We start from the raw sequence: 25,722 nt of genomic DNA, 5'->3' as shown, positions 1-25,722 counted from the left end.
AATTCTAGAACCAAAAGGATGTACAAACATATCTATACTGAATCCAAGAGCAATGAACCAATTGAACAAATTTTGAATCATGCTGTTTTGCTCAAGCATCCTCTAGCTACAATACTAAATCATTTATATCTCACTTTTACCAGAATGAACAAGAAAAATTACATACAATCAAAAACAAATGACGGTAGCTAAGTACACACAGAGAAACATACAAAATGGAGGTTTTGGAGGGATGTAAAATCTGTAAATAAATTGTCCCTTATATTAACAGACTTGGTTGAGTTAGAATCTGGTGACAATAATTAGATTATAAACTATAGGATTATATAATACTTGATGGCAACAAGTATTTCTTCATATCTTGGCCAAGTAATGATGACACTTTTCTCTTTTATTGGTCTGAGCAATATATGTATATGAGAGGGAGACCCAACCATCTTTGTTCATGCATCATGGCCTCAATGATTTTATATTTAGCTAGATTGTTAAACAATACCCTAGTTTAATGAAGGCCTCCCAAGGTGCTAAAAAGAAGAGTCTAAACTAATCATGTGAGGGGACCAATAGGAACACAACCCATGTGATTTCATTAGGGGAAGCACACAAAAAGAATACTAAACACAACAAGTTAAATAATCATATGTATAATAATTCAGGACTGACAATACATGCATAAGTAGTGTATGATACATTATGTGTTAACTTATATTAATGCATATAAAAGGTGTGATGAATTTCATTGTCTAATACACCAACCATGATTGACATTCAGCACAAAAATATAAAACAAGCATTGATCAAGTCCAACAAATGCATGAATGTTCAGGCTAATTTAGGGTCAGTTTACTAATTTAGGACAACATCCTATCCTTCAGACTCTTAAAATAAGTAGTTCAACTTAATAATGTAAAATGAACTTATGGAGTACCTACCAGAATTTAGTGTAAAAAATCTATGATTGAAGACAAGCCTAATCTTTAAAGATTTGGTGTTAATCTATCTGTGCTGTGGAGAAAAGGGGTTTAAGATTTGGTGTAACATCTTAACCTCTTAAAATCCTTTCAATCAGGGCAAGTTCTAGAAAGTAAATTTGTGACCTATATAAATACATAATAAAATTTGGAAAAAGAAAAACATAAATAGCCGACCCACACACATATACATAACCTTATTACTGCATTTAAGCCATAGTGGGTTTCTCAAATTTTGGTCATAACTGAAATACATACCTAACTTCACTGGGCTCTGAACAGATATAGAAATAAATGGAACATATTTCAGACAATGTGTACAAACTTACACAAACATGGCTTGCACTGAAGTACAGCCGATGCAACTTTATTTGGAATTGTTGTAGCTGTAAGATGTAACATCTAATGTAGAAGCAGACCAAACCATGTTCTAGACAATCTTCAAAAGCTAAACAAAAGGAATGCAGAGGTTGTGCTGCTGGTGCCATTATCATAAAACAACTCAATTAAGTTTGAAGCCAATGATGCAATACATATTAAATGCTCTTTCTGAGGTCAGACTAAAAGAATTACATACAACAGTATGGACAAGAGGATACAACAACTCAGATTGATGATTACTAATAAGTTGGAATTTAACAAGAGCACTTCAGCTAGAAAAGTAAGCTAACTTTACAGTCAGTTTTCAGTAGCAATAAATTTGAAGATTAAATGACTTTGTTTAGGTTTCTTAGTTAGATGGTGAACAACGAACACTCACAATCTAGATCCGACAAACATCACCATAGAAATAGTGAAATACTGAAATTAACTAGAAATGTGAAGAGAAAAAGAAAACTGTACAAAGCCATTGAGTAATTTCAAATGTCTGGTTTCTTCATTAGAAACAATAGGCCTACAGCACCATAGACAATTAGCATAGAAGCAAGAAAAACTCAAAAAGATCCGAAACTAAGCAGTAAGTTATGAAGCACCTTGGAGATGAAAATTAACAGGTACAGAACCGATGTCAAAATGCTGGTTCTTCAGCACCGCCACGCTGAGGCCGAAACGAGATCCTTCCTCTGCCAGCAGAGGACAAGCGAAGACTGTCTCTTCTCGACATGGAAACCCCCAACTGGAGTCCGTTGAACCAAGCACTCAGCTTGGGATTCGGTGAAGTTGCTGAATGTCAATGGGGAGAATCCAGATGACAAAAACAGAGTCCTCCAAGAAGGTGTCGGTGTCCTTTTAGGAGAAAGATGACGACCCATAACAATCTTTTCAATACTTGGTTGGAGCAAGTACCTCTCAATCTTTTGCAGGGCATCTAGGTTTGCATTTACAGCGTCTAAAGATTCAAGAAGGCTCGAGTAAGAGTGCAGGGCTTGAATGATTTGGTGGGGAAATGGAATATCAGTTCGGTCACTGCCCCTTTCTAAGGATACCACAATTTTGGGTGAAAGCTGCTTGACAAAGCGCAGTACCAAAGGCAGTGATAAAGGGGAGTTCAAGAAGGAACCAATTGGGAGATTGACAGCAACTGCCACACTGTCTGAGCCATGAAGTGGTAATGGCCAAGAACCAGAGTTCAATGCCTCAATGCTTACAATTTCAAGTTCAAACGCCAAATTGAGCTCACTAGCAAAGTTCTTGAGGTTTTCTTGAGTGAAAGCCAGCTCAAATTCATCGTGCACCGAAGAGCATACAAATGCAGTGATTTTGAGAGAAGGAGGCGAACCACCATTTCTTAAAGCCACCTCTTGCATAAATGAGGCCCATTGCCCACCATAGCCAATATCAAAATCAATAACATGCACACGATTGTAGCCTTCCACAGATTCAAGGATGGCTTGGTTGCAAGTGAAGTTTGCAAATTGGAGAACCGGTGAGATTTCAGAGAATGATTTATATGCAGCAATCTTGTAAACGAGGCTAAAAGGTGACAAATTAGCAGAAGAGTGAGAGTTGTTGAGTAGTAATTCCAAAGCCTCCTTGAAATACAAAGCAGCCCTTTGAAAAGGCTTACCAATAGGAGAGAGCTGGTGATTGAGCCGCGCCAATATCCCTTGCGCGAGTAACGGATTGCCTGTTTCGATCAGCTCTGCTGCATTGACAAGCTGGTCAATTATCGCTTGATGAAACTGGTGATTGTTCATCAATTCCTTATCCCCTTCCAGGTTGTTCACCATCTTATCCTTCGTGGCTAACATTACTGGCCTGTGTTGGAGATGTTGTGGAAGCATAGGAAGCTGCTGCTGCTGCTGATGATGTTGTTGTTGCTGCTGTTGTTGTACCCGAGACAATAGCTCCTGACCCGGATTCAAAAACGGCATTCTCTGGGCCGGGTAACTGGGTCCAAATCCACCGGATTGATGCCTTTTTGCTGGAGGCGGGGAAAGGAAGTGGTGATCTTGCAACTGCGAATATGTCAAAGGCATAAACATGGCAGGGTTTTGATTAAACTGAGCTTGGTTTTGATTCATCACCATTTGGGGATTGAAAATCTGTGGCTTCTCATCCACAGGCTCAACCAATTGTTGTTGCTGTTGAAACAAACCAGGAGGCAGCGCACCCGGGAACAGATTGTTTGCCGAAGCAGAGAACACTCCAGCATTTGCGCCATTGAAAGGAATTTCAGAACAAGATGTTGCTTGCAGAGAAGGGTCAACAATGCTGCTCATCCCCATATTCAAACTCCCAGTATTGTGCTCCTCAAAGGCTCCATAACCTTGATCTTCAAACCCCAAATTGAACCCCAAATCATGATGAGAACCAACCCCACTCTGCAACAGCTTGTTCAATCCAAGAGATGGGTCTTCAATGTCACTCATAATCAACCTCAAAATAGACTGCTCTTGACCTGGTGACTCAGACAACACACTCTCCCAGTCCTCCATTCCAAGCGGTGGTCCACATTTCGCTTCCTCTACACCAACTGCTTCAGATGCCTTGTTCTCTACCGGAGCCGCTGCCACGCCGGTGGTAGTAGTGGTATCAGTAGACCCACTCCCACCGCCGCTGCCGTGGGAAGAAGACAGAGTGGAAGAGGATGTAGGAGGGCTTGGGCTTCTTCTGGTGTCAAGAACAGAAGTGGGCTCAGTGCTGCCCACATAGCAATTCTCCTTCCACTTTTGTGGCTGTTGATGGTGACCCTGTGGTGGTAGTGAACCCAACAAATCTGAAGAAGAAGCAGCAGAAGAGAAATCTAACACCCCCTTCCCTTGAAACTCCTCAAAGGGTAGGGGCATGGCCTTCATCTAACAAAACCAACACTGACAAAGATCCCCACAAACCCAACAACCCAAAAGCCTCCAGTTTTCAAGAACAAGAACAAATGGGTTCACTTCAAAGTTTCAAACCAATTAAACTTGAGAAAAACGGAAAAAAAAGAGACCACCCACCCCACAATGCTACACAACAACAAAAGACACAGACTTTTAAGCTCTGAAGTCTCTATGCTATAGCTTCCCAACCCAAATTCTAAGACTTTAACTAATTAAAGAGACAATACACAGCAGTAGAAACAGCGACACCTTGGGGATCCAATTGGGTGCTGCTTCAGTCTGAAAGAGGATGCAACTCAAGGCTCAAGAACCATCTTCTGTTTCTCCATTGCTTGAAAATTGGTTTAGGCGCTTTGGTAGGTTTTCTTTCTTTCTTTGTGTTTCTGAAATGGTTGCCTTTGAGAAGTAGTACTGGTACTTCTTCTTCCTTGTGTTCTCTGCTATGTGGATGCGTGCAACATATAAAAGTGGTAAAGTGAAGCTCTCTCTCTCCTCTCTCTCTCTTTCTTTTTTTTTCTTTTTTTTTTCAGAAATCAATTTTTATTTTTAATTTTTTTATGTGGCTTTTGTCTGTAGATGTAGTTATCTCTCATCTAGGGTTACTGTCAATCAATTCAATCCCACTCTCGCAAATCACCACGGAATTTCCAACCTCCGATTTTCTTAGCCAATACCAAAATACTTTGTTCACATAAATTGGAAAATATGAATGAGATGCAAAATTAGACATGCTCCTTAGAGATTTCGGAACTCAAATGCAAACAGCACGGTCATTTTCGAGTAAAAGATGAAAATGTCTAGTTGACGTGATCACCAGATATATTTAGTGTGTAACAGAATGTCAGAGATTACAAACGACGACGCGATATTAACAACTACGAAAGAAAATGATTATGTTTTAAAAACTAAATTGCGCGGCAAGGAGATCTTATGTAACATATATAACTGTCACACATGTATAGTACGGCTAACCATTCAGTGATCATGCAAGATGATAATTAATTCGTTTAAAGATTTTTTTTTTTTTTATCTTAGTTGTTTAGAGAATTTCACTTTGATAATTCAAAACGTAATTAAAAGACAGATAAATCTACCCATTTTTTCAATCAAAACTATTTACTAGCATAAGATTACACGGATAAAATAAAAAAAAAGAGGAAGTTGTATGCAATCTCATTGAAGGCGCGTGAGGAGGTAACTACGGGGGTCATTTCATTTATTGGTTTCTTTTGCAGAGAACAAGGACAGACAGAGAAAAAGGTGAACTGGTTGAAATGACTTTTCCAAATTTACCTGGACTTCCGGTACTACCCTTCTCATTGGTTAGAATTTACTCAATTTAGCTTCTATTACCGTTCATGATCTTTTCATATTTATGTAAGCGTAGGGGTATTGAAGTAATTCAAAGCAAACAACTTTCGATGTCCCTGGTTTTTGAAACTGCATCTGACGGCAAGTTAATGAGTGCCTTTCTAAGGGGGTTGGAGATATCGAGACGGATTGAACGGACCAGATATTTGGTTCTTTAGAGTTAAAATTTTAAAAAACATGTGGTTCCCATTTTTTGTTTTACCATTGACCTTAAATTTGTACTACATCACCGTTAATATTTACAAGAATTACTGAGCTTATTCTCAAAGAAAAAGAATTACTGAGGTTAAAATGTAAACCTAAAGTAGAGCAAACCATATAGGTCGTCGACTTTGCTTGTTCATTATTACACGGCGTTTATTTTAATTTTTCAAGATGGAATGCTTTTTAAAGGAAAATGAACACATTTCATTATTTTTTTTGGTACGAAAAATAAAAAATAAAAAATAAAAAAATAATGAAATGTGCGCAAACCTGGACATCATACAAATTCTCTTAAATAAGAATTATATCACTATTAAATTAGAAAATTTTGCTCACTTATTAATGAGTCTAACAGAGAATAATGTTTCAAATCATAGAAAGTGAGAGAAACCACATAGGCAAATCGTTCCTTTCCGGATGCGCCCCATCGTCGGTTGTTATGTGGAAGCGGCCGACGGGCTCTTAAGGTCTCACACACACGAGTCTAGAAATGCCGATATTGTCCCAAATTTAGTCACCCTGATGCGAAACAGGTATGGGGTTATACACAAAATGCCTCAACATTAGTGTGTGTGGTACCATTCTTTATAACCCAATGATAACTCTTCACCTTTCAGATATGGGATTCCAAAAGGCTCTAATCTAAGACACATTTTTCCAACATCGGTGACGATCTCTGACCTAGTCAGAGTATGTGGGGTACGGTCGGATGGGTTGTTAGGATGAGTCATTAACTTGGAGACGATGGTCAGGTGGCTCTTACCTTTCTCTTCCCGCGGAAGATCTCGACTGCACCGGGGATTGAGGGGAGATTGGAGGTGATTTGGAATTGCGCTAGGCCGAAACGGAGATGGAAGGTTCACGAATTCAAGCAAGCTGGATCCGATTTTTTGGTTGGTTGGTGTTTGTAGGTTTTATGATGGAGCTTTGATCTTTAATTTGTTCGATGTCTGGTTTCTTCTGGAGAGATGCGGCAATCGGTGGCAGCTGGTGTTAGGCATCAGTCGACGACGACATTATGGGTTGGATGACGATGTCGATGTGCTGTTGGTCCGGAACATGATGGCGAGGTAGAGGTCTAGGCTGGAAGTGTTGGGTTGGGCCATCTACTCAGATCTTATGGGCTTGGATTCTTGATGGGCAGAAGTTGGGTTTGGGTTTCCTTTTGGGCCTTGGTTTGCTTTATGTTTTTTTTATATTTTTCTGTTATTAGTTTAGACTAGGTTGTTTGCGAGTATAGAGCATTTTCTTAGTTTTGGGCTTTGGCTTGTAACTAGGGTGGTTGATGCTCTAGAGTAGCCCCTTTTGCGTAGGGTGGTCCTGGAAGTGATCAAATAATGATAGGTCGCGGCTTGCCACTTCCTCCCTGTGTGTTTTGGTGGTCGGCTACTTGTTTCTTTGTCACCAAGGCGTGTTTTTGTGTCAACCTCGTATATGGTTTATGACATTAAAATAGTTTAGGGTGATCTTAAGTTTCTGAGTTGTTTTGCATGGTTCAATTCTTTCATGCCCTAGAACGGATCGTGTTTGTGATGTACTCTTACTTTCAGATTAATAGATTGATGTTGTCCTATTATCAAAAAAAAAAAAAATCAAATCATAAAAATAGCATAGGCTTTTTTTTTTTTAGAATCCATAAAAATATATAGCATAGTTAAAAGCTAGTATCGCATGAGCGCTCAATTACGATTCTTCAAATAACTTTTAGCCATTAAGATGATCTAAAAACTTTATTTGTTTGTTGGCTGAAAACAAACACCACCAACAATTTATATTTTCTCCTTGCCCTTTCAATTAGGGATAGGAGGTTTTTTAGATGGTAACACACTCGATAAGACTTCCTTAGCTGGAATCTTATTTGTCTTTGTGGCTTTGTATTCTTTGATCCCAAAGGTCTACCTTGTTTCGTTTGGTAGCAGCAACTCGAGCTTTTGGTGGCAGTAACCTAAGAGTTGGAAGAGAAAACATGACATCTGACCTAGCCTTTTTGCTAAAGTGTTCAGCATTTTGCAGAACAGTTTCATTGCAAGAGCAGCCCTGATTCTAAGGTGATATAGTGAGAGAGTTCGAGCGGCTTCTCCTCATACATGTCCCATAACCGGTTATGCCGTAGTTGTTTTGACCATAATCATAAGCTGCAAAATCTTCATTGATAATAGGCTTGGTCTGTTGTATTGTATCAACTTTCGGACGTTTCTCTTGCATAACCACATCAGATGGAATTGTTGGTATGATAGGAGTAACAACAGCCAAGGGTTTAAGTATTTTTATTAGTGTATCTATTAGGCTCTGAAAAGATGAGATATCCGATATTCAAGGAAATATAAGGGTATCCGGGGAAAAATACCGAGTTTTTTTTAAGAAAATATTTAATAAATTGAATTTACATATAAATATATACAAACATTAACTCCATCTACATCCATAAAAAGACTCTAGATGATTGAAAAAATGCACATTGGTCCATAAAAGTACAGTAATCATACCAAGATATGTTCATATGGTACAAATATATTGTGTTGAATATGATAACATATATCTCTTTTGAGCTGGCAATTGTTTTGTTATAAGTGGACGGTAAAGATAAATTCGAGTGGATGACTTTTAATGTACTTCATATTGATTTATCTATAAACATTATAACCACATTAATTGTTTCCTTCCTACAATTCATTTCAGGTCTCACAGCCTAAACTTATAAACTCAAAACTTATAGCAACTGAAGTAAAACCTGATGTGGTACTTTGATCATGAGTTGCATCTCTAGTCCTCCTCCCATAAATGGTACCCTCTTGTGCACCATGACCATCTATTCTAGAATTGTGGTCTGCATCTCGCACCTCTTATCTTCTTTTTACTATGCTCAACTTATTATGCAAATTGCAAGATTCTCACTTCAAAGTGCGACCAACTATATTATTGCAAAGTGACGTGGTTGAATTCACTGAATTCCTCAACTATGCATCTTCTGCATATTGTTCTCAACTTCTCATCTTCTGATAACTTTCTACGTATCGATTATCATCTGGATAATCCTCGTGGGGACTAATCTTCAGCCTATCACCTAGATATTCTTCAAGGGGATCACTCATCTTCTAGATATCCCTCAAGGGGATCACTCTTCTTCTAGATACGGTAATTGTCTGGTGGTTGCTAAGGGTGTTTGGGCTTGGATGAGTTTTGGAAAATGGTCTTTTTCGCGGTCCTTCTTCTTTTTTGGTGAATAAGTTATGTTGTTTTGGCAATTTTCTTGGGATCTGTCCTTATTCTGACCTTGTGGAGGTTCTTGGCCTTTGCACTCATTCCAGCATTCCGAGTGATGGTTGGTGTCACGGTACTCAATCCATTGCCTTGTTTTGCTTTCGTTGCTACAGGTTGGCAACTATGGCTTTCCCGGCGTTGTAGTCGCCGGTGGTGGAATGGTAGCGGGATTCCTTTTTCTGTTTAGGTCTGCATGTTTGTCTTTTACATTGTAGTTGGGCCCAATATGGACTGGCTTTTGAGATTTGTTTCGAGTGTGGATGTTAGAGGTGTGAAAAATTAGCTTTGATTAATAGACACAATTTGATCTAATTCACGATGAATCTTGGCTAGTTTGCTTATTTGTGTTTATTTGGTTTTTGTTTGTTTTCTTTCTTGTGTCTATTTGGATTTTATGTTGAAATCATGTTAACTCCGTTATCCAGTTACTTCGGTTCCGAATCCCTATGTACTCTTCGTTTATTAATGAAGGTTTATTTGATATATATATATATATATAAATAAAGTGAATACATAAGAAAAAAGAAAAAAGTTTTTATATATAAAGTATTTTTCTAGTTATTAATTCTTTAATTCTAAGCTTCTAACCAGTTGGTTTGGTTTTAAGAACACAATACAGCCTACCTTTTTTTAATGCTGCCCTATTCTCTAATAATGTTGACCCATCTCCACTTTGTAATGTTGGCTTATTCAGTTGAAGTTTTGTGTTTGTTGGTACATACATCCATAATCACAATTGTACAGAATGTCTTGCATAGTTTCTTTTTGGAATTTAAGGATAGTTTAGACTATAGCTACCCATGGATATATCGTATATATCAATATTGATCGTCAATACATTCTTTTTGTCTCTCAATTTTGTTTTGTTTTTATAGTTAAACGTTCATTTCGAAAGGATTAAACAAGAACCTGAAAAGGATACTAATTTACTAGCTCTTAGCTTGCTGTCGATCTCCGATCTCTCATTGCATATGCATGTGCCAAGCAAAGCATTATGGTTTGCTGAATGAAATTAATTTGAAGTAGTGGCCAAGCATGAAACTAAGGACGTGAAAGCTAATGCATTACGAATAAGAACTCGTATTGATATGTTTCTATCATATGTTGGATCGAGTACACTGATGATGAAGAAGGACAATATTGACAGCCTAAAATAATTAAAGAATTGAAGGCAGATTAGAACTGGGGGACAATAAATCGAGGACACACTGAATTGGATTGGACAAGTCAATACACAAAATACCAAAACATCATAGAATTCTATTCACCTAAAATATCACTACTGATCAATAAGGTAGGCTGTTTTTGGCATTGTCCAAGAAGACCTGGCAAAGTCCAGGTCCAGAAAAGCTAGCCAAGTGATCGATCGATCATATTATATGATAGAGCTTTCAGTTCTGTGTTACCTTCAAACGTTTCGAATTTCTATCAAAATAAGCCACCATCTGTTCAAATAATAGATCAAAAGCGATGACGTACTACACAAGTCTCCCGCGTGTAGAATACCCCCTTCTAAGTTAACCCCGCAATAAGAATTAAGAGACTTGAACAAAAAGTAGCAAACTGGTGTATGTGTTTAATTACTTCAATGTGAAATCGTACTTTTGGATCGATCAAAAGCCAAAAGCTAGAAGAAGTGGTAAGTTGTAACAAATGTTCTGCTAATTAACCAATGAATTAGGAGTTTTCCTTTTCAGTTCGAGTTCAAGTGTGTTGTGTATGTCACTAATCCATTTCGATGAAGAAAGGAATCGTATGTAACGACTGAATTACACAAGCTTAATCTCAATTTCTCCACTCCTATTAAGTCCCTACCCCATACTCCATGTAGGCATGCATGAAAGACTGATCTTCAGCAGAGACAACAGTGGAACAGACCTTTAAAGGGTGAGACATGTATCGATAGGGTATTGTCCTCTTTAGTCGTCTACCATCGTTTTTAGTATATAGCATGCTTCAAATTTCACACACTACGATCTTGAAAACAAAATAACAAATATATCGATCGAGTTGCTTTCGTTTTGCTGTGTATAGACTATGTTTTCGAGATGGGTTTTCCTCCAAATTTATGAAACGATATCTATCAGTAGCTCTCTGCATCGCATGCATGCTTATTTCCCCTCTGTAAAACCCCTTTACTTCCCCTTCAAACACGAAATGAACGTGGAATTATTGCTACTTTGCTAGGGTACGTGAGTAAGAAGAGTACGTGTAGCTCGACAACAATGGAAAACCCTAAGGACATTACAGGAATAATTAGACAGAACAAATGAACAATGGGCGGTTTTTCTGTACGGATTAATTATGCAGACAAAGTTTGAGCTAGCTGTAGCTGGTAAGAGGGGAAGTAAAGGGGGGAACATGCTTAGGTAATTGGCTGGAACTTGTTTTCGAAAACAATGAATTGGACATGTCAGAGCTAGAGAGACGAGGGCTTAGTTTATCTGATCTGATCTGCCTCCATGTGATTGTTCACGACAGCTACTCCTGATCAAAACCCTCGTTCGTTCATATACATATGAAGTGTAAAGTGAACATCTTGAGCCCCTTTTTTTTCTCTTGCCATGCACTGCTTTTGCTATAGTTTTCTCTATTCAGAAACTTTTTTTTTTTTTTAACAATAAAACCTTACAAACCAAAAAACCTAACAAACCATACAAACTAGAAGAACAAAAGCTAAAAATATCTCTATTCAGAAACTTGATTCATACTTTGTTATATGTAGCTAGCAACTAGCTAGATCTCTCTTCTTGCACACAATAATATGGTTTTGGGGCTAGCTAAAAGGAAAGGTGTGCATGATATGTTCTTTTCTCTCCTCCCAAGCTAGACAACACCCTACAACTCGAGAAACACATGTATACAAGCTAGAATTGCATACCCACCCTATACCACCATAACAAATATTTAAGCTCACGAAAAGCAGTGTTTCAAGCCTAAATATCTTCTAATGAGCTATATATACACTACCAGGACAAGCACTTTAGCCGACGAAAAATTTTCGTCGGCCTGTTATTTTAATTCGTCGGCTAAGATCTTAGCCGACGAAGGCTCGTCGGCTATAGTGTCGTCGGGAAAAGCTCGTCTGTGATGACTTTAGCCGACGAAATTTTTTTTTTTCGTCGGCTATAGTCCCACAGTTAGCCGACGAAAAACATGTCGCGGTTTTTTTTTCCAGACTTTAGCCGACGAAACAATTAATATATTCGTCGGCTAAAGTGTGTAATAAATAATTAAAAAATAACTATAGCCGACGAAATTTACTATATTTCGTCGGCTAAACCTTTTAAAAATTTCGTCGGCTAAAGTTCACAGACTATAGCCGACGAAAAAAATTATTCAGCCGATGAAATATTACTTTCGTCGGCTAAAGTTGACAATAGCCGACGAAAATTTTAAATTAGCCGACGAAAAAAAAATTCGTCGGCCTGGTTTTTTTATTTTCGTCGGCTAAAGCCTTTCTTCTGGTAGTGATATAGTGAATCTGAATTATTGTCTTGTTACGTATATACAGTTGAGACTTTGAGATCCCATCCTCAACCTAACCTCCCACATAGCTGATTAAATAAAACGGATGCCATAGACTCATTTATCTAAGAAATTGGTCGAATCACTAGTTCAACCATTTATGCACTAATATATAGGTTCTGCCATATGAGTATCACTAAACAGTTTTTCGATTTAGAAGACATCTTTGTAAAATTAGGTTTCATTAAGTACGAGTAGTCCAGTAATTACAACTATATATTGAAATTGTGCATTAATCCCCATCAATATTATGATGAGTAAACTTGGTTCAGATGCAAACGTTATTTGTTTTCATCGTATACAATTACATTAGATATAAACAAAGCCCTCATTTTAGATCTTCATATTTGTACGTACGTATATGTATATTATCATGAACTTTCACAATCTTTGACCTTCAATTTTTCGGTGCGCAGCAATATTTGATCGCTTAAAAGATGGTGTAATCAGAGCAGACTATTGTTTTCAATTTAAGGTAGTCTTTGTGTATTGGTTCTTCTTCGCACTTCGTCACTGCTTTCTGAGCGTGATTGAAGATTTAACTACATTTAACATGTCGATATGTTCTTGGAAGTATTTGTAGGGCGGCAGGATTGGGACTAAAGTTTTTGTTTCCAAGCCAAAATTCAGTGACAGAGAAAAGAAAGGTGGATCTGTGGCTCTGTGTGCATGTATCATATAAGAGTAGTGGAGAGTGATCAGTTAATCTAGATCCTGCTCTATTTGTTAATATGCCTATGATTTGTACTTCTTATTTTGGTTTAGTGAATGAAACCCTAAAAGAAAACAAAAACCAATCACATAATCCTTCTTTTGGTTGAAGACATAACCAATGGCCAATAATTGGGTTAAAATGTTATCTAGTAAGTAAAAGAACAAGTATCGAAAATTACATTGACTGTATTTTTCTGAATGTTTGAAAATTAAAGATGGATGATGTCACCTAACGCTCTTTTACATTTAGGTAGCAACTAGCAAGAGAATAGGTCTGCTTTGCTAGGGTTTTCCAGGCCACGAACCCGGCCCTTTGAGCAATCATGTGGGAGCGGATGCTTTTTTAGGTCGCCGTCTCCCCCACTGTTTTCCATTGAAGACCTATGTTGGCTTCTACTTTCTTTTTTCCTTGTCAGCGATCTAGATCGGCATGGTACCAATGGATGCCAAGGGGTTTCGATGAGGCTGTTGAAGTTGCACTAAAAGAAGTCATCGGCTTGGTGGAGTTCAAGTTTGGAGGTTTTACTTGGTTCCGGGCTTTAGGTTTACAACTCTAGTGTCGGTGGCCTGGTGTGGAGGTGCAGCTTTGAGCATGGAGGCAAGAGCGCTGTGATTCACGGCTGGACAATGCTACTTGCCTGCGGTGGAGAAGACCTGGCTCACTGGCTGTGGCCTATGTGTCTAGGTGCCGAAACTCCCGAGAGATCTCTACCTTGGGTTTAAGAATCAAAATCACTCTACACATCTAATCGCACATAACCATGCACCATGGATTTTGGTTCTCTTTTAAGTTATTGTTTGCCAATTGTATATTTGAACATCCTTCTAGTTCTAGTTGACTTTTGGTCTTTCTCAATCCCTTGGATACGACAATCGTTACTCTAAACTCTATTACACTAAAACTTTCCCTTTATACTTGAGGGTGACTTAAATGCTAACAACAGACAATCCACCATGATATCTGAATCTGACGTAATGCTGAGTAAGGGCTAAATGTACATGACCTTAACCGAATTGATATATTAATATTCAAGAGAAAATGTACATAACTAGGGGGCTAGACCAAAACCTTGCCGAGAGCATAAACGAAAATGCAAAGTAAAAGTGACAATTCCCAATAAATTGGGATACGTAAATTCTTTGAAACATGAGACTAAGCCAAAACCACTTAGAAATAAATAAGATACTGAAAAAAAAAAAAGGAAGAAGAAGAGATCAAGCAAAAAGACATTGACTTCTTTCCTTTCCCACCCATAAAAACTAGGCAACCCACCTACTATGACATCGATAATTTGGAAAACCAAAATATCCCGCTTGTAAGAACGTATGAAGCTCATTAGGAGGGTTATGATACCGAGTAAATGTTATATTTGAGAGCCCTAAGTTTGCTATCTCGTCAGCTACTGTACTTCCTTCCCTAAAGATATGAATGCAATGAAATTTCTTTGGCGTATATAGAAAAACAATTGCACCAACGATCTCTTAAGTTCCATGAAAAAGAAAAAGACCTGAAAGAGAAGCAAGCTACCACACTAACAGAGTCACTTTTGAACCATAAATAGAACCACCCTCTAGCATGAGCAACTTCAATTGCAAAAATAACAACACAAAGGAGTAGTGTTCACATTGTCAGTGATTGACTAAAAGATTCATAATAAAAAGAAGAATTCCAACCGAGTGATTGACAAAAACTCCTAAAAATTCATATGAGGCATCACGAAACACACCCCCACAAGTTGTTGGTCTTGGATTACCTTTTGCCAAATTGTCAGCGACTGCCATAAGACATGCTGAATTTTGGGAGCCTTTCCACATTTAGGAGCAACTCCAAGAGAGGTCAACAATTAGGCATCAAGAACACCCTATAGTGACCATGAGCAAAAAAGTTGATTTGTTGAATCGATGCCATAATCTAGAAACACATAGTATATAAATTAAAGGATCGATTATCAAACCTCAGCCCATTCTGAGCCTTCCATAATGCCATGAAAGTAAACATGCTAGCTGCTACCCACAAATTAAAGAAAGAATTGAGAGGAGAAAAGATTTTGATAGTAGCTCATGAAAATTCTAACAGAGAGTTAAAATACGATAAAGAAGTTCCAAATTGAGCAGCCAACCATCGTCAGACCCATTAGGAAAAAGAGCATTGTAAAAATAAATGTAATAATGTCTCACTAAAACAATAACATAGCTGACATATATACACAACATGAATTCCACCTATTTTCACTTGATCATTTGTTGGAAGCCGATCATATAAAATTCTTCAAACCAGGAGAAAGTAACTAAGGGGTTGAAAGACCACTATATATTAGAAACTCAATCTTTAATAATTAAATGTCGCCTAAAAAATTCATACCCTACAGAGAAAGATAAATAACTAGAGAAAGTGGGACCTGATCAAACTGACCAGAGGAAGTGGGACCTGATCAATACATCCACTTTCCAAGATCAAAGGAGGACGAAAAATAGGCCAAATTTTATAAAGGTCAGAACGCCGCAATGAAGATGCCACCCCCTCAAATTCAAGACTAACATTGTACTAAAATATGACTCGTGAATTTGAAACGTGAGTTCAAAAATAACAAAATTTCCTCGAACAAATTAATAGAAGAATAATATATATATATATATGTCTGCATAATATTTTTATTGGAAAAAAAATCATTATTTTAAACACTAGGGATAGTGGGGCGGTAGAATGGCTAGTTTAGAACCCTCAAGTCTAGAGTTTGAAGTCCCATGAGGTCTTAGTTGCCAGCTGATAGTGAGACCATGTGTCTGTTCGCGTTCGTGCCCCGTGAAAATGCAGTGAGATACCATGCATATGGGTGTCTGTTACCAAATCTAATTAGGCTAACCCCCCAATAAAAAAAAAAACTAAAAATAAAAATCATCAATATTTTACGGTACCAAATTTTTTACCATACTAAAGTTTAGCATTGCAATTTTTCGATTTCGTGTTGGGCTTCAACCCAACCCTCGTCACCGGCCCACCGCAAAACAAAACAAAGAACAGAACCCAAGTTCCTTGTTTGTTCGACACGGCAAGATATGATTGGTCAATCCATCCTTAGCGGACCAAACCTCACCGGAAAGAAGACCAAAACAAACCCACTAACATACATAAGCAACCTCTTTAATCATTTCATTTCTCTCAACCTCTAAGCCAAGAACAACACAAGTCGGCGGATTGTCAGTGGCTTCTACTCTTCTCCGATCTTTATCCGTAAGCTTTCTTTCAAGTCTTCTCCCTTTAAATTTGCGTTCTTCTCTTCTTCCTTATTTATCATTTGTACAAGTTTTTAGTTGAGAATAGCCTTTGGTTTCTGACACAAAAGTTCTCAGAATCAGAGAAGGGATTTGGTAAAGATCGATTCTTTATGGCATGGAATTAACTGGTTTATCTGATTGTGATCGTTCTGGGTTTTGGGCCTTGTTTTGATGAATTAACAGTTTGTATGATCATTGTTATGGTTGCGTGTGTATGTGAATGTTTTAAAGTTTGCGTTTTTTTATCATTGTTCTTATGAAATTGTCAACCTTTTGTTGCTTGTTGAATTGAGAGACTGCAAATTGGGTTTGTTCTGTTGTCGATTTGGTATAGCTTGACATTAAAGTATGGTCCTTTTTTGTGCAGTTTGATTCAAGAAAGATGACGAAAAGTACCTTCAAGCAAGCACATGAGTTTGGTAAGTTTGGGAACACCTAGCTCTATTTTCGATCATTTCATGTATGTTAGTTAGTTTCATCAATTGAAACGCTTGTGGTTATGCCTATGAAACCAGTTGTATAAACGTGTGGTGTCTTTTCTATGCAGAGAAGAGGCGTGCTGAGGCCTCGAGGATCAGAGAGAAGTACCCAGATAGAATTCCAGTAAGGACTAAGCTATGTTGTGAAAATTATGTCATCTTGTTCTCAATCTGTTCTTCGTGTGTCCAAAGTTTCCTAGTAACTTGCCATTCGTTAATACAAGTTATCCAGTGTTTGCTTTCCGGAGGGAAGGTTACGAAGTAAAGGGGATCCACTTTCCCCCTATCCTGATTCTTTACTGTTTTTCTTTCTTTTTAATGTCCCCTGGTTTGACAAATTTTATATATGAGGTTCAGTTAGATCATACATAATTCATCTCACAACGTTGGAGTATTTCCTTCTTTTGTAAAGATTTCAGCGATCATATGCACTGTAGGTTAATTCGTGAGTAACTTGTTGTGTCTAAATTGTTAGCCTATTACTGTCTTAAGTTATACAAGATGTCTTAGCGTGGGCAATTTCTTTTCTGTTTTGTGTTTTAACAGAGTTGTACAAGTCATTATCTTGAATTTGTGATTGTGATACTAAATGGTAGAATGCGCTGAGAAGAGGTTGATACTCGGTGGATATACATCGGTCATGATGAAGTTTGAAAAATATATCCTTTTACAAAAACTCACAAGTCATATGTGAACAAGTGTGAAAGAAATTGTAATGGTCAGAGGAGAGATGGGTTACAGTAGTGGTGTGTTGTTGTCGCTTGACATGATAAGTAATTTGATGATGTTTTGTTTTGTACTTTGGTGTTGCTTTAGCTATGAATATGATATGTTTTACAGATAAGTATCGCTGAATCATCTGATATAGGAAATGTCTTTGCTTTGTCAAACTGGTTTTGAGACGAATTTACATTTTCGTTCAAATCATGCATGAACACTATTATATTGCCACTTTTTTTTCTCCATCAACTCCAATATAGCCAAACTGTAGCTGGAATGTAATGCTCGGTTCCTCGTGTTATATGGAATGTTGGATTTGGGGATGCTTAGTTACCGTATAAATACAGCGACTATCATGAACCGCAATTATCATTTAATCCATTAATGTTTTCTGCTGTGGTCAGGTGATTGTGGAAAAGGCAGAGAGAAGTGATATTCCCAACATTGACAAGAAAAAGTAAGCACCACTTCTGTCACTTCCTGTAATTCTAATGAGCTATACGAGTTTGTAAAAGCTCTGAAAATTTAATTATTATAGATTATTGAACTCGAAAAGTTTACTTACTTCCTCTTCTTAAAAGGGGAAAGGTGTCATGGTTATGTCAATGTTTGTGAAGTGGGCTTATTGTGGTTTTCACTTTAACTTTTTCGTTGTGGACTCTTTTTATTTTTACTTTGTTACCATAAGAGAACACATTACTACAAACGAATAATATCATAGCTAAACTGCTCGGATCGTTCTAAGCATGATCTGATTATCTACATGACAGATACCTAGTACCAGCTGATTTGACTGTTGGTCAATTTGTCTATGTCATCCGCAAGAGGATCAAGCTGAGTGCAGAAAAGGCCATCTTCATATTTGTGGACAACGTCCTCCCACCTACAGGTAATCTACTACAAATTAAACATCATAGGGAGGGGGGAGAAGTACTGAATTTAAATAGTTTTAATCTTGATTGTAGTCGTTTTTTTTAATTGTACTCTTTGTAGTCTGAAGTTGGAAAGATGTTAATAAGATTCTGGGATATATAAACTATTGCCATAAAACTTTAAGAAGAATCTCCAACTCTTTTTGTCCTGGAATTTGTGAGAAGATGCTGGGTGGTTAGGTCTTTACAATAGTTTACAATAGTTATTGCAATTTGATCATGCCGAATAGTTTGAATTATGATATCAGATATACTTTTTCCAAAAGATTGAGGAAGATTCTGTTGTATCCTTTTGCAGGAGCTGTAATGTCTACTATCTATGATGACAAGAAGGACGGTGATGGATTTCTTTACGTTTCATACAGTGGTGAAAACACATTCGGGTAGCACATCAGAGTTTCCTGGCTTCTATCATCTTTATATTTATCTCTAAGTGTCCAGTTGTCTTCAATTAACAACTCTTCTCTTAAGTATTTAAACATGGCTTGTTTCTCTGTACAGTGATAGTTTGTGTATATAGCTTTTGCTTTTTCTGCAACATGTAAGACAGCCATTTTAATGAATAATTCCTTATCTCAAGTTCGTATCCCTCCCAAATTTCTGGCTTCTGTGGTAACTGAATTTGATGCAGAATGGTAGTAGCCCACAGAAGATATTGCAGGAGTGAAATCTGCATGTCTAAGGTTTGTTCGTTGTATGAGATGTTTGGTTGGCAGGAATGGAGTGCATATTAAAATGATCACTCCCTGAGTCCCTGTGGTTCACGCTTTCATATCCGCAAGAAAGGGAATGAGCATTCTGATTCCCGTCTCCCGTTTTACAAAGTAAGATAAGCAATCTCAGAATGAATGGTGGTAGTGTCCATCATGTTCGTGAAATTTGGATTCAACTACAAGTCTCCAAGACATATGACTATGCATTTGAGGCTGGATATAGTAATCTTGATCCATGTATACATCTGCATAGCTCCATACGTGATACGTGCTTCTCTGGATTATAAAGGATGGGTTCCTCTGTAGCATTCTATTTCCTCAGCCAGCTCGCCAATGCCATCCCGGAGCGGCCATTGATAACATCGTAAAGCATCATTCGGTCATCCAGCAAGTGAACATTGTGAATATCGAGCCAAGGCTAAGGGACCAAAAACCTCTTGCACACTGCGCACTAACACTCCTCCATCTGAACCACAACAACCGAAACACCAGAATGCTTATCAGACTCCATTATGAGAAATCTAGCACATGTAACCCTCCATATATAGCTACCAAGACTCCATTATGAGAAATCTCTCAACACAATTGACAAATATCTAGTTGGTACATCTATATGGATTTGGATACATTGTATGAAGGTTTCCGTTTCCATAGCTAGTAACGTTTAATTTTCGTCATGAACAATCGACGATGTAAACACATCGAAAACACATTCAGTCTCGCCTGGATCGAACTGTAATACAAAATCTAGTCTATCTCGTATCTGATATGGTACATTTTAGTCGGGGATGAAGATCTAGTTGGTTAATTAGTGCCCTAACTCAAGTCCAGAACAGAGAGATGTCCGATGAAGTACAGGACCGATATGGAGCGGCGACGACCAACTGGGGGGTGATTGACTAGGTCACATGGGTGAACGCCACGTGTCGAGGGTGGCCGGTAATGGCGGTTAAGAGGCATTTTGTCGTGTTCCTTTCTAAGGGAACAAGGCAGGAATGGTCCACGCTGCCCTTGTCTGCTGTCCCTACACTCAAAGGGCATGTTCGGCTGTTCCTAATTCTCTCCCATCTCAAGAAACTCTACCCTAAATTGCCATCGATCCCGTTCCCCCTTTCTTTATTACTCAGCTTTGCCCTAGGGCTGAAGCTTCAGACAAATTAAGAGAGAAGAAACTAGGGCTTGATCGAGCATTATGCTCTATATATAAGTTAGATATCTTTTTCTTGCGACTACTTGTGAATACTTGAGTTCTTATACCAATTAAGCAAGTATTACGTTCAGTTGATTATCCAGTTTCAATGGAAAATATGAACGTTTTCTAAGACATGACTAATAATGCATGCTTTGCGTTCAGAGTTCAGACCCTAAAAATATCTCTATGAAGTTGATTGGATTGTATTAAGATCACTCGAGCTCTAAGTTTGAGTTATCTATCCATTGTATATATAGCATAGACAACTAAAAATGCAAACGAATAACGTACCAAGCCGATAATTTGTTCATATATAGATACATAGAGGACCAGACTTCACATTCGGCTTGTGAACTCACATAAATCATATGTCTTTTGTGTTTAGCCAAAGGTTAATGCGTGGTTCAGCGTTTCAAATCTGCACGTTTAATCATATCTTTCATATATCAACAAATTACAGCAACCTCGAGTTGGCATAACATAAGTGAACTTTTAGGTATTGAATGCATATACCTAATATAATTACTATAAATATGACCATCAAACCAATACTGTCATGACAGTAAAGAATTTTTACTCTAGTTTTCATATATCAAGCTTTTGTTCATCAAATTCTGATGCCCTGGCAGTAATTTTGGTCGTTAGATTTCTCTAGCTGCAACATACACAAAAGATAACACAGAGGCTAATTGGAAGGTACTTGCTATTTAGCGGTGGATGCTGACTATTAAATCAATAAGCACCCTGAAGTGCTCACCAAGTGACCAAACAGCTTCCTTGAAATCATGGAATCGTAAATTTCATTTAAGTTTATTAGTGATGAATTTCAAGAACTAGCTGGCCTTCTAGCTCTAGGCGTCGACCCTCGATTTCAATTTGAGTAGAGAACAAACAGACGAAACCTCTTAGAACGAGAAAGAAGTGTGATCATATCATATATAAGTTAATTATTAGGCTCTAAATGAAGGAAAGGTACATAGATGGCTTAGAAATGTAAAATGTATAATGCTACTGCCTAGACCTACTAATCTGTTCACCAACTTTGAAATATAGCATTTACCAACTAATTCAAAATTCCTTAATTTTGCAAAATTTAATTGACGTCCGATCCAATTTAGAGGATTATTAACCAATTCAGTACGTCTTAATATTTCAAGTGTAAATCAATTCGATTGAATTAGGTAGAACTCGTAAATGTAAGCGCCTATACGTACACTTAACAAATTTTTCACCCAGCTCGGTCATTCATTATGTGACAAATGCTGCATTGTTTGGTGATTGAATTTGGCTTAGACGTACTCAATTGGTTCATCCCTCTAAATTCGATAGATTTTGCAAAATTAAGGAATTGTAATTATTGATATATATACATATTCGGTAAGTACCGTAAGTACTTTTTTAAATCATAGCACTTTCCCTTTACTGATTTAGAATGCCTGTAAGGTTCGTCCAACTGAGTATGCATTAGTTTTAAACGATTCAGTCTGATTTGGAACCCTTACCAAATTGTTAGTTTAAACGTGCAGGGTTTATAGTAGTCGATCAACCCGATCAAATTAAGTAGATTATCAAGCTTGATAGATCGACTATAGGTTTAAGTGTTTAACCGTTCAAGCAACTTAAATTCAATATGAAGTTATACATTCGAGTTCACCCTAGTTTTTCAGCTAGAAGTTGTCCGACTTTGTAAGATGCGTGTGTTTCGAAAAATAAGATTACCATGTCGAGAGTTTGAAGTTTAACCTTGCATCACTTTCTGTTTCTTAGATTGAGGAAATTGCTTCATCTAGAGAGGTATGAAATAAAAAGGGTAGCTCCTAGCTAATAGACTTCGATTACTAAGTATAAGGAGATCGAAACACACTAGCTAGCTTTGATTATTCATTGATTCATATAGACTGTAAACATCGTATAGATAGACTTTACATCATACTTGGATCTGGAGTTTATCTCTTCATAACAGATAGAAGAGGAAAACTCAAAACTCAAAATACAAATACAAGATTGCGAATCTAACTATGATTACGTACAATCAACTGAATGAGAGGATTAAGATGTGAGAGACCACGATCGATAAGGTAGAACTCGATCGTTGCAGCAACAACTGAGAAGAATGAGGAGATCGAGATCAAGATAAGTTAGGTAGACCAATATTGCAGAAACGACTGAGAAGAAATAGGAGAGGATAACTGATTGCTACTACTCCCTATACTCTATGAATGTACGTACCTATCTAGCTAGGATTAACCACTCAAAATAATCTTAGTACCTTAACTTGTGAGATTCGAAAATTCATAGTCAAATTGCCAAGAGGGTAAAAAGAGAGTCAGTTGGGACTGGGAACAAAGACGCACGACTCATGCAAAGAGTGAATCTATGATTCTATAATCTAATATAAATCAGATTAGTTAGACAAGTAATATGGGAGTGCCATCGGTATATTCAACTAGGCAGACACTAGCTTTCTCGAGTTTATCATGTGTTTCACTTCAACCAGTTATATGTACTTGGTTATTCCCATTTGTTTTGTATAGTATATGTACTTTGAGAGGTAAAAAAAATCTCTTTTTGACCTTCTCCTATATATAATTTTGAACAAGGGTGAGAGTTGCTTCCTTCTCTTTCTCTGGTGGGTGTCGTCTTGGGACCCTACAGAATTGAAATTGGAGAGAAAACAAAGGGTAAACCACCCCATATCTTCGATCTGAATTCATTTCTCATCTCATTTTTATTTTCACACTACGGCAGCTTACCCATAAACCTCCATGTTCTTCTAGCTAGAACAATCAGCCTTAGATATTCTGAAAATTCTTCTTACCAGCTGCATTTAATGTTCATTCCCCATATCTCTATCTCTCCCAATCCCTACATATACCACCACCACTACTACTAGCTTTCTACAAGCACCTTCTAACTGATATCAAGATTAATCAAAAGTCCCATATAGCTTCTGTTTGATCGATGGATCTTAATATCTCAACCTGCACTACTCATCCTCTATATCTTTGTCTTCTTCTATGCTTGCTTTCTTTGCATGCATGTAGTGCCCGCCGTCTTGCTGCGGTTGATCATGATCCTAACGAGTCTTTGAAGAAGCTTCATTTCACCAACAAGGTAAGTAGTGAAATATGATTTCTTGTTGTTCGTCTTCAGCTTTCATTGTGAGCTCAGATCACGAAATGCAATATTCCAAGTTAATGACTTCATCATATTTTCTGCAGGGTACTGATGTTAACATTGCAGGCGTGCCTAAAGTGAAATCTTTCTCGTCATCAAAGCCGGTTCTTGAAGTGACAGAAGGATCAGAAATCACGGTGGAGACGGAAGCTGATAGCGATGATAGTACTACAGAAGAAAGACCTATACAGTACCACACAAAAGCTGCCTTCAACACGAAGAATGTCTCGTCTAGAAAAAGGAAAGGATCAACCTCATCCTCAAATGCTGCAGATGATCAGAAGACAACGACGAGGTCTGGTCAGCCAGTTTCAGTTTCATGGCGAGTGCCAAGGAAGAAACGAGGGATTCAGAAGCAACCAGGGTTTAATCTGGACTACTCACCCCCAAAGACACACCCGCCTCATCATAACTGATCAGCATCGATCTATAGTATCATATATGAACTTTATATATATTATAGATATGGATTCTGAATCCTTTTTTCTTCTTCTTTGTTTGGTCTGTTCCTTTTCTGATCGATCCCGTCTTTTGCGATATTAACGAAACGAATACTACTTCTCTTCAATACATGATCCATCATTGCATGTGGAAGTTATGTATGATCAAGAACTTGTAGGGCCTTAAAGTCCTAGCTATGGTCAGTATGGTCTTCAAGTACTTTAACATATGATCGATATGGTACTATATATATAGCATATATAAGTGTTGAATATGTATCGTGTAGTGGTTTTTCATCATCACGTTTAATGTACATTAGAGAATATGCTCTCCTATTTAGCCACAGATTTATATGTATCTCTATATATTCTCTAGCTTCTTCTTTCTTCTCAGTCCTTTTATGTTCTATACGAGACACTTGATCTATCGTGCTCCATTATATGATATCATTGCGCGTTCTTTGATCGATTGAAACATTTCCTTCGCGTAATCAGCTGTTAGAAATGAGATTTCACCAGTTATATTTGGTTAATTTGAGCAAGGCCGGCCGGCCATGATATATGTTCAATTAACCTTCCAAGTTAAGCAGAAATTACTTTGTTTTTCAGCTGAGATAGATGGTATGCATGGTGTGAAAATTTATAATTGAATTATTTGATATTTCACCTGATGATTCTGTATCAGGATTTCTCATCAGTTAACGTTGAAATGTTCATTATATGAAGTAATTTAACATTCATTCTTCTGAAGACAACAATGAACATTGATTAGTTGAGCTTAACTATATGGCTGTTTTGTGGATTGATCCAACACTGAGATGGCTGGCGAGGAAACTTTTGTGAGATGGAGTGGTTGGTTTCCTGATTATTATGAGGAAGGCAGTTATTATAGTTTGACCCCATACCGATTTAGTTGATGTTTATACAAACAAGCATGGTATTGATTGGACCATTGATATCTTTGTTGGGATAAATTGTGGCAATTCATCTTCTGAGGTCGAACATCTCATGTGAGTGTGTGACAAATAGAACGTACTAAAGAGTAAGTCAATCAAACCAAAAGAAATTCAAAGTTTCTTTTTTGGTTGATTGCAAACTGTAATAGTACGTACATTGTTAAGACTAAAAATCCCAACCATTAGTTTAAATTACTCATCATTCAGATCATCGACCAAACCACTCATAATTCACTATATATATATATATATATATATATGTATGTATGTATGTGTTTAGTTAATAGGATGACTATTCCAAAATTATGAAAAAAAAAACAACATGATGTACATTATTATTGCTATGTCAAAGCATATAAAGTAACCCTTTGTGCACTATTTGCTAATTAGTGCTTGCTAGATCGAATACATAGGTGTTGTGGAGAATTTTGGTATTATTTCAGGATGTTCACTTTATGGATTGTAATCAGAAGTTCAGGCTCTACGTCCTCTCTATATATTATGTAATTTCATAAATTGAGC

At 37.5% G+C, this 25,722-nt stretch overlaps 3 protein-coding genes across 3 annotated transcripts; 2 read left to right on the top strand and 1 right to left on the bottom strand.

The window, feature by feature from the left end:
* Positions 1 to 1,814: 1,814 nt before the first annotated feature.
* On the bottom strand, positions 1,815 to 4,565 carry LOC101304808 (scarecrow-like protein 6-like). Its single transcript, XM_004306905.1, has one exon. It carries the CDS (start codon positions 4,208 to 4,210, stop codon positions 1,997 to 1,999), a length of 2,214 nt encoding a protein of 737 aa, XP_004306953.1. The 5' UTR covers positions 4,211 to 4,565; the 3' UTR covers positions 1,815 to 1,996.
* An 11,890-nt stretch (positions 4,566 to 16,455) lies between these two features.
* Positions 16,456 to 19,316, top strand: LOC101304513 (autophagy-related protein 8f-like). The gene is made up of 6 exons (XM_004306904.1): positions 16,456 to 16,547; positions 16,959 to 17,010; positions 17,139 to 17,194; positions 18,195 to 18,247; positions 18,561 to 18,679; positions 19,021 to 19,316. The coding sequence occupies exons 2-6, from the start codon at positions 16,974 to 16,976 to the stop codon at positions 19,107 to 19,109; spliced, it is 354 nt and encodes a 117-aa protein (XP_004306952.1). The 5' UTR covers positions 16,456 to 16,547; positions 16,959 to 16,973; the 3' UTR covers positions 19,110 to 19,316.
* A 4,272-nt stretch (positions 19,317 to 23,588) lies between these two features.
* Positions 23,589 to 24,220, top strand: LOC101304720. The gene is made up of 2 exons (XM_004308420.1): positions 23,589 to 23,741; positions 23,849 to 24,220. Exons 1-2 carry the CDS (start codon positions 23,589 to 23,591, stop codon positions 24,218 to 24,220), a joined length of 525 nt encoding a protein of 174 aa, XP_004308468.1.
* Positions 24,221 to 25,722: the final 1,502 nt, after the last annotated feature.

Source organism: Fragaria vesca, linkage group LG7 (genome assembly GCF_000184155.1).
Source record: "Fragaria vesca subsp. vesca linkage group LG7, FraVesHawaii_1.0, whole genome shotgun sequence".
Classification (NCBI taxonomy): domain Eukaryota; kingdom Viridiplantae; phylum Streptophyta; class Magnoliopsida; order Rosales; family Rosaceae; genus Fragaria; species Fragaria vesca.
Note: the sequence above shows the minus strand (reverse complement) of the source record. Positions and strands in the feature narration are given on the sequence as shown.

Coding starts and splice junctions, on each gene's coding strand:
- LOC101304808 (XM_004306905.1), bottom strand. CDS start 4,210: ATGAAGGCCATGCCCCTACCCTTTGAGGAGTTTCAAGGGAAGGGGGTG.
- LOC101304513 (XM_004306904.1), top strand. CDS start 16,974: ATGACGAAAAGTACCTTCAAGCAAGCACATGAGTTTG. Junction 17,195..18,194: donor AGTACCCAGATAGAATTCCA/GTAAGGACTAAG, acceptor TGCTGTGGTCAG/GTGATTGTGGAAAAGGCAGA. Junction 18,680..19,020: donor CAACGTCCTCCCACCTACAG/GTAATCTACTAC, acceptor ATCCTTTTGCAG/GAGCTGTAATGTCTACTATC.
- LOC101304720 (XM_004308420.1), top strand. CDS start 23,589: ATGGATCTTAATATCTCAACCTGCACTACTCATCCTCTATATCTTTGT. Junction 23,742..23,848: donor AGCTTCATTTCACCAACAAG/GTAAGTAGTGAA, acceptor TATTTTCTGCAG/GGTACTGATGTTAACATTGC.